We start from the raw sequence: 14,021 nt of genomic DNA, 5'->3' as shown, positions 1-14,021 counted from the left end.
CCAAATTCTCTTGTAATATTCTCAACTCTTACTTTTTATTTTTTTTTGAAAAAAGATTTCTTAGAAATTTGAATTTTTTGCCAATTAAATAAATTTTTAAAGGCTGAATATTCCCGCCATGGTCATAAATTAGTAAGTAGACTTCGGATACTCTGTCAAGATTTAACTTAGGATATAAATGACTTAATTTCATGAATAATTTTAATAGAGTTAGGATCTGTTTCAAAGACTTCAGCTCTGGAAAGCCATGCTAAGATCTTTGATGAGATTTGGTTTAATGCTACACAATATGATGAGTATTTGCACTTGAGAATAATATTGAAGGTTAGCAGATATATAGATTTTCGGATAGCTAGGTCTTTGAAGAGATGATTATTTATTAAGTCTATGGATATGACAAATTCCAGTCCAGAATAGGTAATTTGTTCGATATTTGTATTGTTGGATGAGGTATTGAGGATGATTTGGTTAAATAGCTCTAATGAGGAGATAAAGAATATGTTTGGAATTTTCTCAAAATGTTCATGGTCTTCGGATTGAATAATTAGGTCCATGATATATTTGACTAGATGAGATGACCAAATTAAAGAATGTTTATCAAATAGATTTATAATGACTTTTTTGTTAGGACGAATTGTAGATTGAGTGTTACTTTGAGAATTTGCCATGTTTTTACATGCTGATATGAGGGAGTTTAGCACAAGGATTCTTGTATCCATTGGAATTCCATTGTTCATGTTGCACGAATAGATAATCATGTTTGCTGCAACTTTATCTGTTTTGTACTGGATTAACTTAGAAAGAATGATTAGTGCAAGTATATTCTGATCTTTTTCTCTCAATGATATCAATTTGTCAATAAGAGGGGAAATTAGGTGGTCATAATTAGAATTGTCTTTTTCAATGTCTTCTGCCAGCTCCTTTAGTAAGTTTAGTAGTTTTTCGGCTTTGTCCGGTATTTCTTTGGATTTCTTTTCGTCGGTGTAAAGGTTGATAAGGTCAAATGACTTGTTTACCAGCTTATTTTTTGGTTCTTCCTTTATTTGGATAGTATTTGGAACAGAAAGTTGGCCTTTTGAGACTTTTGATTGTATCCTCCTTGCATTTTTGGAAGTGACTTTGATTGAGGGTGCCTTATTCCAAAATTCGTCATCTTCATCCACAATATCCTTGGCTTTGTTTTCATCGAGCTCTTTTTCTTTCTGACTCAAGGTCATTTCTTTAATAGATTCAGTAACATTTCTTATTTGGGTTTCAAATACATTTGAAAAGATCTTAATAACAAAGAATTTTGTGGAGTTGTGTATGCAGGCTAAGAGATTGTTTATTTCTGGGTTAAGTAATTTAAGTTCGTCAAATTTTGGAATCTCATTTATTAAGTACCCACTATCAGCTTCATTATTTGATGGGAACAATTCATAAAGCAAATTAAAGTAAAATTCTCCCAGGTACATAGCACTGGACCGAATGACTGGGTCAATATTCTTAAGCCTGAACTGTATTCCTTCTGTGATATCCATATAAAATTCAAGTAGCATTCCTTTCAAACTTGAGAGACTATCCAAATTTAAATATATTAAGATAGAGATTGCTCGGACCATTACTACAGAAAGGGTTAGGGAATAAGTCATTGACTCTTGATAAGAATTCCATTGCTTGGCCAAGAATTGAGTTATCTCCTTGAGAAAACTCAAATATACCTTCGATTTACCTGATTTTTCTATTGAAATGAATTTTTCGAGTCGAATCTTTTCTAAATAATCAAAATGTTGTTGTGGTAAAATATATATTCCAAATTCCTCTTTCTTAACAATATTAAGCACACAAATATCCAGAAATACCAGGTATGTTCCCATGGAAAAGCTTTGTTTTTTGATCAAAAACATTTCACTCTTAAGAAATCCTTTGCTATCGCTCAAGCCTTCTTCAAGAACACAAAAGTCAATTATTGACCTAAAAAGAAAAAAGAAATTGTCATTTACAATATCTTCTAAATTGAACTCTTTGTCAAAATCACTGTCTCCCAGCTTAAGAATTACCACTCCTTCGCTAATTTCTAATCTTGAATTCTCTATTTCTTTGAAGAGTTGTTTAACAAAAGATCTAATCAAATTTTTATCGCCTTTGTTGATGTTTAATATGTTATCAAAAACACGATTCAAGTATAATTCTTTACTATTAAGAGTTTTATGATCTTTAAATACAAACTTATCGGTGATTATCGGCCATTCAATCATAATGCTGCATAGAATATTTTTGTATCCTCTTAAAAATAACCTGTTGAAAATAATTTGCAAAGCACTGTAGGCTGCCTTATTATTTGGTTCTATGTCATTTAAAATATGTAATACGCATAACCAGATATACTTATAGTAATTGGAGTCATGCAATTCCATTGGAATATACTTGTCAAGTATTCTAATATCCATATTATTTTTCAGACTTGGCTTCAAAGCCAGTACTGAGTTAATTGCAAGAGTAGGAATTTTAATAATAGCATTCAAAATTTCAATAATAAATGAATTACTCAGGTCTTGTAAACCAGAAAGCCCAGCATATTCAAAACAGTCCTTAATAATGTTTCCTTCTTTTATTAAATTAGCAAGCAACTCTAGCTCTGGAAAAAATATATTTTCTTCAAGAGATTTCCCAGTCTTTAAAAAAATGCTCTTTTTTGCGATATTTACTAGTCTGTTTACAAAAATGAGTAAAATAACAGGTTTAATATTATCCTTTATGTTAATTATTTCCCTCAACTTAATGTTAACATTTTCAACCTCAATTTCAAATACTGATTTTTTTAAAAACTGTTGATTAAATTCCTTTAAGCCTAAATAATTCAAATTTACGTTTTCAAGCTCATTCAATATTATCTTATCGTAATTTGGGGCGTTGTTTTTTTCCATTTTATTTCTTTATTTGACACGTCATTTATTGTTTTGCCGGTATATAATTATATTAATCATGCGAATATTTTTTTTGCTAAAAAAAACACAAATTTTTTCAATACCGGCGAAGTAATATATTAAAAAAATTAGGCCAATTAAATTAGAATAACATGTGGACAAATTAATGTATATTAATAAAGAAGGAGAGTTTTAGAAGAGATTAATTTTGTAGGTAGTACATTGGATAAAGGAAGAGCTAGAAGTAAGACTTTTTTTCAGCAGTTATTAATACTGTGAAATGGGAGTTACAGAGGGAAGATTAAAAGGAGAAACAGCGAAGAAGAATGAGAAGTGGAAACAATCTTCATTAAACAACTTTATGGGCTTAAGCAAAAGGAAGCTGGTGGAAAGTGAAGATGATTTTGATAATGAGGAACAATTAAGAGTAAAAGAACTTGAAAATAATATAGAGGCTGAGAAGGCGCAGGAAGATAAAATAAAGGAGTTGTTTTGTAGATACAAACTCAAGGTGGATAATTTAAAACGCGAAGATAAGGTAATTGAGGAAGATGTGGCGGAACTTAAGAAGGGACTTAGATGGGGATTAAGTTACTTAAAGTTGGAGGATTATAGAAGGGGTCAGAAAGATGCAATAGAGAAACTAGTATGTGAAAGGAAGGATGTGGTTTTAATACTTCCAACAGGAGGAGGAAAGTCACTGACTTATCAGCTACCGAGTTTATTGAGAGAGTACCAGAAACAAGTTAAAGTGATTCCTTCACTAAGTAAAGGAATGGTAACTGTAGTAGTAAGTCCTTTAATTGCTTTAATAGAGGACCAGATCAATTCTCTTAGAAAATGGGGGGTAAAATCAAATGGGCTTAGTTCAACAATCATTCAAAAAAGTGATCCTTCCCAGAGCATAAACAATGCATTAGAAGAATTATATGCAGATTTGGAGAAAAAGATACCAACAAACAGTATTATATATGTGACACCTGAGAGCTTTGGGACAGAAAAAGTACTTGGATGCCTTTATAAATTGTATATGAACGGCAACTTATATTGCTTTGCAATAGACGAAGCCCATTGCATAAGTGAGTGGGGCCACGATTTCAGAACTGCTTACAGACGGCTTAATCAAATAAAAAACATCTTTTCAGATGTTCCTATTTTAGCATGCACTGCCACAGCCTCACCAAAGGTACAACGGGATATCAAGACTGTATTGAATTTGAGAGATCCTTATATTTCCATTAATTCTTTCAATAGGCCAAATATTCACTATACTGCTTATAATATTGATACAAATGATTATTTGACAGATTTAAGCCTTGAAGAAATAATTTTGAATGGGGTTTTATATATGCAGGAATACTTTAAGAGATTAGATAGTAAAGAAACTCCCATAGGAATTGTATACGTGAATTCAAGAAAGTCCAGTGAACATCTTTCACAGTACTTATCTAACAAAGGAATCCCTAGCAAATCTTATCACGCAGGATTATCACTAAAAATTAGAACACAAATACAAAACGAGTGGCTTGAAAATAAGATTCATGTTTTGGTTGGGACTATTGCTTTTGGAATGGGAGTTCACAAACCAAATGTTCGTTTTGTGATTCATTCCTCAATTCCAGATAGTATTGATTCATATTATCAACAGAGCGGAAGAGCAGGAAGAGATTCTAAATTCTCAAAAGCTATGCTATTTTTTAGCAAAAAAGACATTACTTGCTTGAAATCTATAAAGAGAAAGTCTTTGCAGTACTTATTTATGAAATCCCAACAGAAAGCCCAACAGGCTTTTGAGAAGTTTCAAGATAACTTACAGTCTATTGTGGAATTTGCTCAGTGCAATAATTCGGAATATCAAGAAATTGATAGCTACTATGAAACAGACTATTACCCAGAGAATACTATTGATAATAATAATGTAAATAGATCTTCTATTAATCACATTTCTGGATTTAATTCTAATTTAAAACCACAAGATCCAAGTAATTATCAGATCAGAATCAATAAGTATGGACAATGTAGAAGGAAATTTCTTCTTGGCTATTTTGGCGAAAAACTTAGCAAAGAAAATTACTCTTGCTCTTATTATATGCCTTGCTGTGATGTTTGTGATTCCAAAGATAAAAAACAAGATAAACAAGAATCTTTCATGTCTTTTGTTTCGTCCAAGATCCACAGGAAAAATTCTCCTTCAAAGTTATTCAGCAAGGATGAATATATTAATAGTTTCAGAAATCAACCTTTTAAACAGGAGTTCTCTTTTGAATATGACCAAATACAAGAACTAGACTTTGATTGCATACAATCCAATAAAGCCGGACCTTCCAGCTTTTCTTCCGCATTTAAAAGTGCTAAATCTTTTCTAAAAGTTGAATACAAAGTTTCTAAAAACAGCTTCCAAAGTGCACTGAAAATGAATAACCAGCTTAAAAGTAAAGGTTTATCTTATCTGGAAAGGCTTGAAGCTTTGGAGGAACAAGAAGCAAAAAGTGAAGAAAAGTCAAGTACTCTTAGTAGCAAATTTAATATTATTAGAAATTCATTAAAAAAAAAAAGGAATTAGGTATAACTGAAATACACTCAATCATTTTAATTATATGTTATAGAAACAAATATATAAGTAAAATAATCGTACAGTATATTTGGGATTTTTCCATCTTTGTGATAAATTAACTAAAAAAACCCTCATTTAAAAACTTTGTATATCTCTCTAAAAAAAAAGTAAAAATATCAAAAAGTGACTTTCGCGGCCAAATTACTTCACTTATGAGTTGGTTCTCAACATAAATTCTATAACTGTATTAAATTCAAAATCTCTAATCCTACTCTAGTCTATCCGTATATATCCTTATCTCCAATACAAAATTAAGTATATTTTAACATGATTAGCATTTAAATAGCAAATGTCCAAATATACCATTTAATGCGCTTAATAGATTTCTCAATCAAATTCGAAATCTCACGAAGATAATCTGTTCTTCTAAGAACTTCCAGCATGCTTAAATGTACATGATCATAATTAAAATTAAGCAAGATTAAAGAAAATTCTCAGCCAGGTATATAGTTACATTATTTCCCTTAGCTGAGTGTATATATTTCAACATAGCCACTTAATATTATTAGTAAAAAGGTCAAAATTAAACATCCATTAGTTGAAATTTGCTTCGAAGTTCAGCTTTAAAACGCAAGTATATGTATTCCAAGTAATCATTTGCTCTTTTGGGTTTTCTCTTATTGATACAAAAAAAAACACCCTCATTCAGTCACCTTGAAGGTTTGATCCTTCTTTGTATTATTCTAGTTATTCAATGAATTTAAATCTTTCTGATATAATCCTCATTCATTTGTTAATTATTGCTAATGCACCTCCTAGTTGTTGGTCTCATTTCCAGTCACGAACCTTCCCGCCTTTCCACATAGAAAAGTGCATGTGCAAAAACCTCGTGCAAAAATTTCATGCAAAAACCGGTAAAAAGTTGTTGGCAATGGATTTTTTTTTTGCAAAATTAAGGGCTGAATTAGTCAAATTTTAAATTTTGAATTAAAGAGTCAAAGAAGATGAAGTATTTAGTTAAAAATAAAATATTGAAGCATTAAGGCTTAGGTTTAATTTCAATACCCATACATATCTCTACAAACATGGCCAACTTGGAGAAATAAAGAGTTAAAATGTTAAGTTTTCAATGACTGAGAAAGAGGGGGAACTTAGTGCTCCAGTTCGCCTAGTTGAGTATATTTAAGCTTGGGTAAAATATTGAATTATTTATTTTTTTATTGCAATTGCATCAGACAAAGATGGAAAATTGTCAAGGCCAATTCCCTTGGCTTCCTGGTCATTGCTTCTGAGTATTTGTCCTTTACTTTTATGGCTTCCTATCTGATTAACATGACCATTACTGCCACCAGTACCATTAAGATTGCCACCAGAATGTTTTCCATGATTATTGAAGTTAAAGTGGGATTGTTCATTTCCAATTGTGCGTTTTACGCGAAAGTGGTTATTTTCATACCCATTATACTTTCCCTGGATAAAACTACCATGATCCCCTCCTACGTTTCCAGCAGGATTCATTTGCTTAGAAGTTCGTCTTCTGTGGTGGTCACTAACCCCAGTTTTGGCCTCCAGGCATTGTGGTCCATTATTACCTTCAGCATTGTTAAAAGCTTTGGATTTATCGTTGTTCGCATTAGATTGGTATTCATTATGCTCAAAGTTCTTTTTGTTAGCAGAAGTCCCATTACTATTTGATGACTTTTTACCGTTCCTTTGGCCTTTTGACTTGTTTCCAGAACTTACAAAGGATTTAAAAATCTTTCCAAATGCTTGTTGTTTACCTGGGAGCTCATTTACTGTTAGCTCTGACGAATTTTCTTGGAGTTTCTTGCAACTTTGGTTCTGGTTATTTTCATTTAAAACAGCATGAGAGGAATCATTTGTCGGTTCTCCGGCTCCAAATGGGTAGTCTTTTGCATGCCTTTCAGACGGAAAGGACTCAGGATTTTCTTTTTTGTAATTCGGGTCTTGTTTAGAGCTATTGGTGGAGCATGCTTCTGCAAGCTCATTTTGGTCTATTTCAGCATGCTTTGGAATTGAGTCATTTCCGAGAAGTTGGGAGACAGCTCCCGTTTTTGATCCTACCTTTGTTACAAAGTTTGGATTTTCTGGATTACCTCCATTTCCAGAAAGCTTTAAATGGTTATTCTTTTTAGAGTTTTGGTTGGTTTTAGTACCTGCACGACTACCACTGGAGCCGTTATTCTTTCGATTATTGAACTTAAATCTCTGGTTTCCAGTATTATTACTATTTGCAGGATTACTTACCCAAAAATTTTGGCCCTGGTTCACTAAGTTTTCAGGTACAGCAGAAGTATTACCTACTCCTCCGGCTGAAATCAAAGTACCTGCATTATTAAATGCAAAGTTTCCAACAGGAAATCTATGGCTTCCTATGAACCCAAAAGAATCTTCCCCGATATATTGAGTATTTTGGTAGTAGCCAGTAGGGAATACTGCTGGTATTCGGGGAAGGTTATGTTGGCCGTTGAACTTATTAGTCTCGGAATCTAATTTAGGATTTGATGGACCTGATTCAAAATTCACAGGATTTCCTTGACCAGATCCGGAAATCCCAATATCCATTTGGTGTTGATATTGTAATTGTGGATTCCCATGAATAAAGACGTGGGGGGGGTGAGAACCAGGATGTGGCACACCTATATACTGCAAATTGACCGGCTGGACCTCAGGCAACCCAGAGACTCCGTAGTAAAAGGGAGTTATTCCGTGAATCAATGTAGTAGCTCCTTGAGGAATTCCTCTTATAACTGAGTTAATTCCATCAATTACTGGAGAGACTACACAGTTATCAACTTCGCTTGCTGCCAAAACACTGGAGATGGTCTCTCGGCTATTTCTTCTATTACTACTATTATTTGGAGATAAGTTTCGTGCATCAGAGTCACTAAACTCGGAGGTCCTGGAACCCCTTCTCTTTTGTTCATGTCTCTTAGGGGAATTGGAATTTGAACGTGGGTAATCCGCTTCGGTAGACTCTGGTGCATCAGTCTTGCATATATTTGGTGAATTAATCTCCATTATTGGAGAAGAAGGTGTTGAAGCAGGTAAGGTTCCCGGCATCGTAGTTCCAGGAACTACTACTATTGGCGCAATCACGCCACCATTTGGAGCTCCAAGTATCGATCCATATATATTTAAATGGTTTGTAGGATTTGGAACTTCAATAGCTCTTCCTATACCTCTATGATATTGATACATCATTGGAACTGGTGTGGCCATATGCTCGTGATTCTGACTGCTCAGACTATCCATAGCTTTTTGTGGCTCACTAACTGCGCCTTGAGGTGGTTGTTGATTCTCTAAGCCAGCTCCGTTTATTTGAGGGTGTGATTGAATGAACTTATTGTTGGAATATCCCGAAATATTCATCATATATCCCATCTTGGGGCTAACACCTCCCATTACAACTCCTTTATGTGAAGGAAGACCATCTGCAGTGGCTTCTTCAACTCCTATTAGGCAGTTTCCGGTATTTAAACCTCCAAGCTCATTACCTGATATAATTGGAGGTCTATTGGGAAGAGAAGCATGTAAAGTTGCCACCATTGGAGCGATTCCAGTGCTTACTTCAGATCCAGAAATTTGCAAGTTGTTCATTCTGTTGCTTAAATATTGGGGGCTCTTGCTCATTGATAATACAGACAAAAGACTAGCAATGGGGTGTTCAGATTTGATTCCGACTTTTATTGGAGAGCTGTTGTGGTCTCTGAGTTTTTGACTACGCAACCATAAGGCAACCTTTGTGGTTAAATCTTCAGTTTTAAGTGTAATAAACCAGGTACCATGCACTTCTTTTCGGAAATCAACAACCAATTTTCTTACAGCTTCTGTACTATTTTCGGCAGTCTTATCGTTAGAAGCGGCTTCTAATGAATAGAAATGGGGGCATTTTTTCAGAAGGTCAAAAATTTCATCCTCAATTACATCGTTCTCGAGGTCACGTAAAATCAAAGTTGTACGCTCAGCTTTGAAAATTGGCTTGATAAAAATATCTTTTTCACGCCCAGTTTCTAGAAACTCCATTATCAATTTTGAAGCATCAAGCAAATTATTCATTAATTCATCCTCGTCAAGCTTCTTGTTCTCATTTGAATGGAAAACATCCAGATCTATTTCATTTCCTTCCTCCGAATATACAGAAATATTAAAAATATTGGATATTCCAGCTCCGAGGCAAATTGCAAGCATTAGTTCTTTTTTACCAGAGCTAGGATCTTTTCCAAGCAAGCTTGAGCTAATTTCCTTTAATTCTTCCAAGTTTGAGACTGAATCCAAAGAAAATCCAAGTATGTCCTTGTTGAAGCATTCTTGTATTACCGCATTGTCTAATATATGTTTTCTGCTCAAAAGTGTTTCGAGATTAGTCTTAATAATGTCCAGGCTTTTCTTTTCAAATCCACATATATTGTTGACTACTTTTTGACCAGACATCGTTTTGAATAATATTGAAAAATCCAAAGGTTGAAGTGGATTAACCTTATTTTTATATACTGAAAAAGTAAAGAGTCAAATTTTAATGTGTGAATTTCTTTACTTTTATATTTATTAATTGTATGGATTTTTAATTTATGATATTAAAATATTATTAACGGTAATGATATTTTTCCTTTTTCAAGCAGGAACTCTAGTTCAAAGAATTACTTGGTGACTTTCGGTTTAATAAATGAGTGCTTTCAAATTAAATATGGCCAAAATTCGAGAATTTATTGGAATAACAGAAAACCAAGTTTTTTCCAATTACAATAAGTGTATTATTCAGTATGTTTTTCTAAACCAAACAAATTTAACAAGAATAACTGGGCTTTAACACAAACAATACAGCCAAAATGAAAAGTAATCCTTTGGGTCTTCTCCTATTAATAGCTTAAACCCTTCGCTCTATACTGAATTATACGGTAAAGGGGCCAAAAAAAAAAAAAATAAAAGCAACAAATCCGTGAAAGAGATCTATTTTTCAGTTATATCTTTCACTTTATTTTCAATAATCAACAAAAAAATGTAAATTGAAACTATATATCGAAGCACACAGAGCTTCTTAATCTTTCTCACTCAACTCTTTCACACTAGAAACTATTTGGAGGAATGGGAAATCAATATAGTTTCAATATAAGCTGGTTAATCACAAGAAAAAATTCACTGAGTATAATTTAATCTAAATAACCAGTATAATTCCTTGTTAAGTACAAATTTTAATATGTTGTATGGTGTTCGAATTTAAGAAAGAGGGTGACTGAGAAAGAGAAAAATATATAATATATATATATTTTTCGTCTTAAGAACAGTTCCAATTATATCAAAAATCCATTAATCTTCCTTTAAAAGCTCCTCAATGAACGGTATATAAAATCAGTATCAGCCTCTAAAAAAAACTATTTAAAGGTGATTCTTAATTCGAGTTGTAAGAAGTAGTACTAGTAATTGATAATGCTCAGTTACAAGTGGGGTATGCTCCGTTTTAGATACCTGAAAAAAACCAGCAAAAACTTCATATATTTCTAAAAAAAGCTCCAATTTAAAAAAGGAAAAATCGAGCCTTTCTTGGAATATCTCGAAATCTATGCAAGAATTATATCCAAACACTTTTGTATGCAGTGATCAAACACTTGCAAATTTTTCAATGTCTGAGAGCAAGACTCCCTCCACTCTTCGAAAGTCCAAAATAAGCTGTGCACAGCTCTTCCTATAAAGTGGTACTATTAATACTCCTCTTATTATTTTTCCTGGCAACACAACTCTTTCTATTGTTAATAAAAATTATTATTTTTAGAGACGTGTTTGGGAACTAGGCGGGAAATTACTTGCAATTTTTAAAAACCTCGTGTATTTATTGCTTGCATAGAGAGAGGATTACCTTTGGCAACTTCTAATTCAATGTTTCAACTATTTAATGCTGAAAATGATCAGATAAATTATGTGGGGATCATTCAGAAAAGTTTTTTCTGCTTTATTTCCAGATATTGTCCTATTAAATGAATGGATTATCCCGCATAATGTAAGTGTTTGAATTGAAAGTTTTACTCGTAAAATTCCAGATTAAAGAAAAAATACATTCAAGTAAATAATGAAATAAATAGCTTATTAGTCATATTTATGGAACCAGAAACATCAAATTTACACTATTAAAGTACAATTAATAAAGTTAATTAAAACTAGTTATAATTTGGTGCGCATAATAATATATGAATATATTATATATATATGATATACAGTATGTAAGTTTATGAATATATTTATGCATGCATGCATGCATATACGTATTAAACATTGGAATTTTTATAAAAGTACATGAGAACTGGATTTAAAGTACCGGCTGCCAAAATAATATATTTAAGACTACAAAACCAAGTTTGATGAATTATTTTTAGTTGAAATTAAAAAGTATTCAAAAATATTACGGATTAAATATTCTCGTTCAATTCCCATTTTATTCAACAAAAGGAGATACTTGAGAATCCAGGACTTTAAATTTGTCTTCTAGAGCGGAATTTAGGATTTCAACCACTTTGAAAAGAAATTCAGAATTTGGAGAAGGATCTGAAGCAAGTTCCAAAGTAAAGTCTTTTAGTTCCTTGTGTCTTTTCTGATCAAATAAATAGCTGTCATCCCAGTTTAAACCTAAGTTGTTTTGGTCAAAGTGCTCAATAAAATCTGAATCTTCTTGAAAAGTTTGGACATTGTCACATGAATAAATGTTATCTTCTTCAAAACCCACTGAAAAAGTGGGGTGAGTTGTATCTGATTGAAAATAATAATTATCTATTAAAGGATCCAGAATAAATTCTTCACCCAAGTATTCATTAATAGAAGACTCTAAAAGATTCATTTATAAAGTCTTTGCTATACAGACAAAAATTGGTAGGTAAAATGAAGGTGATGTAAGGAATTTAATTAAGATCTGTTAAACAAATAGGTTGCAAAACTTTAATTTTAATGTATAAAAATATACCAGAAAATCTATACAGTTCTTAAAAAAAAAAAAAAAAAAAGTGAGTCTTGAATATAATATATCCAGTTTTCCATAGGATGGTTAATATTATTAATCTTACTCAGATAATAAACTATGTGATGGTATTTTTTGATATAACATAATCAATCAACACAAATATATATTTATATTACTTTTGGATCTTTTTTTCTTTATTAATTCAAACTAATTCATAAAATTTAATTTTCTTCCTATTCTTACTGTTCCACTCTAAGAATTACTACTATAATTGATTATCTCTCTACCAAGAAAATATTTAAAGTCCTGGTAATATTGAAAATTTATTGTAAATGTAGGGGGGGTTGAAAGAGGGGGAAAAGCTTGAAATTTATAAATAATAAGTAATTTCTGGATAAATATAAAAATTTGACATTAAATATTCCAATTTGGGAGAGGGGTAACGGAAACAAAGTTTTATACTAAATAATTAAATCAAGTTCGCGCTTATTTAACATCATTAAAATATGGCGCCAATATATTTCAAAAATAAATATGGACAGGTAATTAATATAATTCATTAATTTAATAAATTCAGGAAAAATTGAAAGAAAGATTTAAAGTTTCTACGTTGTTGCTATTATTTAGCAATAGCTAAGCCTGAGAGGAGCCATTATGACCCATTATAATAATGAAAATGCGACGATAGCTTCCAAGAAGGGAGTCATATATGAAGTTTGGCAAAATAATATTAATGAGGCATTTCAAATGATCTCAGAAATCATGGATGATTTTCCATATGTCGCGATAGATACAGAGTTCCCAGGCGTAGTGGTACGTCCTACAAATAACTATTATGAATATTATTACCAGACTGTCCGGTTTAATGTGGATTTGCTTAAAGTCATTCAAATAGGCTTAAGCTTTAGAAATAAATATGGTCAGGCACCTACAAATATTTGCTCAACTTTTCAGTTTAACTTTAAATTTGATATGGAATATGATATTTATTCTCAAGAATCAATTCAATTTCTTCGTCATTCTGGTATCGAATTTGACAAACACCTTAATAATGGAATCGATTTTTTGTGTTTTGGTGAACACATGTATGGAAGTGGACTTGTTCTCAACCCCAAAGTTAAATGGATTAGCTTTCATGGATGCTATGATTTTGCTTACCTTGTAAAGATCCTAAGTTCTCAACCTCTACCAGAAACTGAAACAAACTTTATAGAACTTGTTAAAGCACTTTTCCCAACACTTTATGACCTTAAATTTATACTGAAGCAACTTTCCAACCTTAGTCACCTTTCCTCGTTACAAAAACTCTCTGAACATCTTAAAATTCAAAGAATTGGAATTGCTCATCAAGCCGGTTCTGATGCACTTGTTACATGTTGTACATTCTTCAAATTATTCAAACTTCATCTTAATTCCCACGTTGATGATACCCTCTTTAATGGACAAATTTATGGCTTTGGCCTTTCTCCTCCAACTGCTGTTAAATAAGCCAATCTTTAAATTTTTATCATTCATATTTTTCAGAAAAAAAAACCCGCCAAAAATTGGTGGGTAATACATATATCAGGTCTTGACACTGTCTGTTGAGAAATTT

General features: G+C 32.2%; 5 protein-coding genes across 5 annotated transcripts; 2 read left to right on the top strand and 3 right to left on the bottom strand.

Annotated features, from left to right (window-relative positions):
* Positions 1-167: 167 nt before the first annotated feature.
* On the bottom strand, positions 168-2,906 carry cubi_00850 (uncharacterized protein; the record flags this gene model as incomplete). The annotated part of the gene is made up of 1 exon (XM_029017863.1): positions 168-2,906. The coding sequence occupies one exon, from the start codon at positions 2,904-2,906 to the stop codon at positions 168-170; it is 2,739 nt and encodes a 912-aa protein (XP_028874242.1).
* Positions 2,907-3,186: 280 nt separating this feature from the next.
* On the top strand, positions 3,187-5,469 carry cubi_00849 (uncharacterized protein; the record flags this gene model as incomplete). The annotated part of the gene is made up of 1 exon (XM_029017862.1): positions 3,187-5,469. The coding sequence occupies one exon, from the start codon at positions 3,187-3,189 to the stop codon at positions 5,467-5,469; it is 2,283 nt and encodes a 760-aa protein (XP_028874241.1).
* A 1,200-nt stretch (positions 5,470-6,669) lies between these two features.
* On the bottom strand, positions 6,670-9,915 carry cubi_00848 (uncharacterized protein; the record flags this gene model as incomplete). The annotated part of the gene is made up of 1 exon (XM_029017861.1): positions 6,670-9,915. The coding sequence occupies one exon, from the start codon at positions 9,913-9,915 to the stop codon at positions 6,670-6,672; it is 3,246 nt and encodes a 1,081-aa protein (XP_028874240.1).
* A 1,993-nt stretch (positions 9,916-11,908) lies between these two features.
* On the bottom strand, positions 11,909-12,307 carry cubi_00847 (uncharacterized protein; the record flags this gene model as incomplete). The annotated part of the gene is made up of 1 exon (XM_029017860.1): positions 11,909-12,307. One exon carries the CDS (start codon positions 12,305-12,307, stop codon positions 11,909-11,911), a length of 399 nt encoding a protein of 132 aa, XP_028874239.1.
* Positions 12,308-13,081: 774 nt separating this feature from the next.
* Positions 13,082-13,915, top strand: cubi_00846 (CCR4-NOT transcription complex; the record flags this gene model as incomplete). Its single annotated transcript, XM_029017859.1, has 1 exon — positions 13,082-13,915. The coding sequence occupies one exon, from the start codon at positions 13,082-13,084 to the stop codon at positions 13,913-13,915; it is 834 nt and encodes a 277-aa protein (XP_028874238.1).
* Between the last annotated feature and the right edge of the window lie 106 nt (positions 13,916-14,021).

This window comes from Cryptosporidium ubiquitum (assembly GCF_001865345.1).
Source record: "Cryptosporidium ubiquitum isolate 39726 chromosome Unknown contig_22, whole genome shotgun sequence".
NCBI classification, from domain to species: Eukaryota; Apicomplexa; class Conoidasida; order Eucoccidiorida; family Cryptosporidiidae; genus Cryptosporidium; species Cryptosporidium ubiquitum.
The sequence above is the reverse complement of the archived record's forward strand: the minus strand, read 5'-3'. Positions and strand labels throughout refer to the sequence as shown.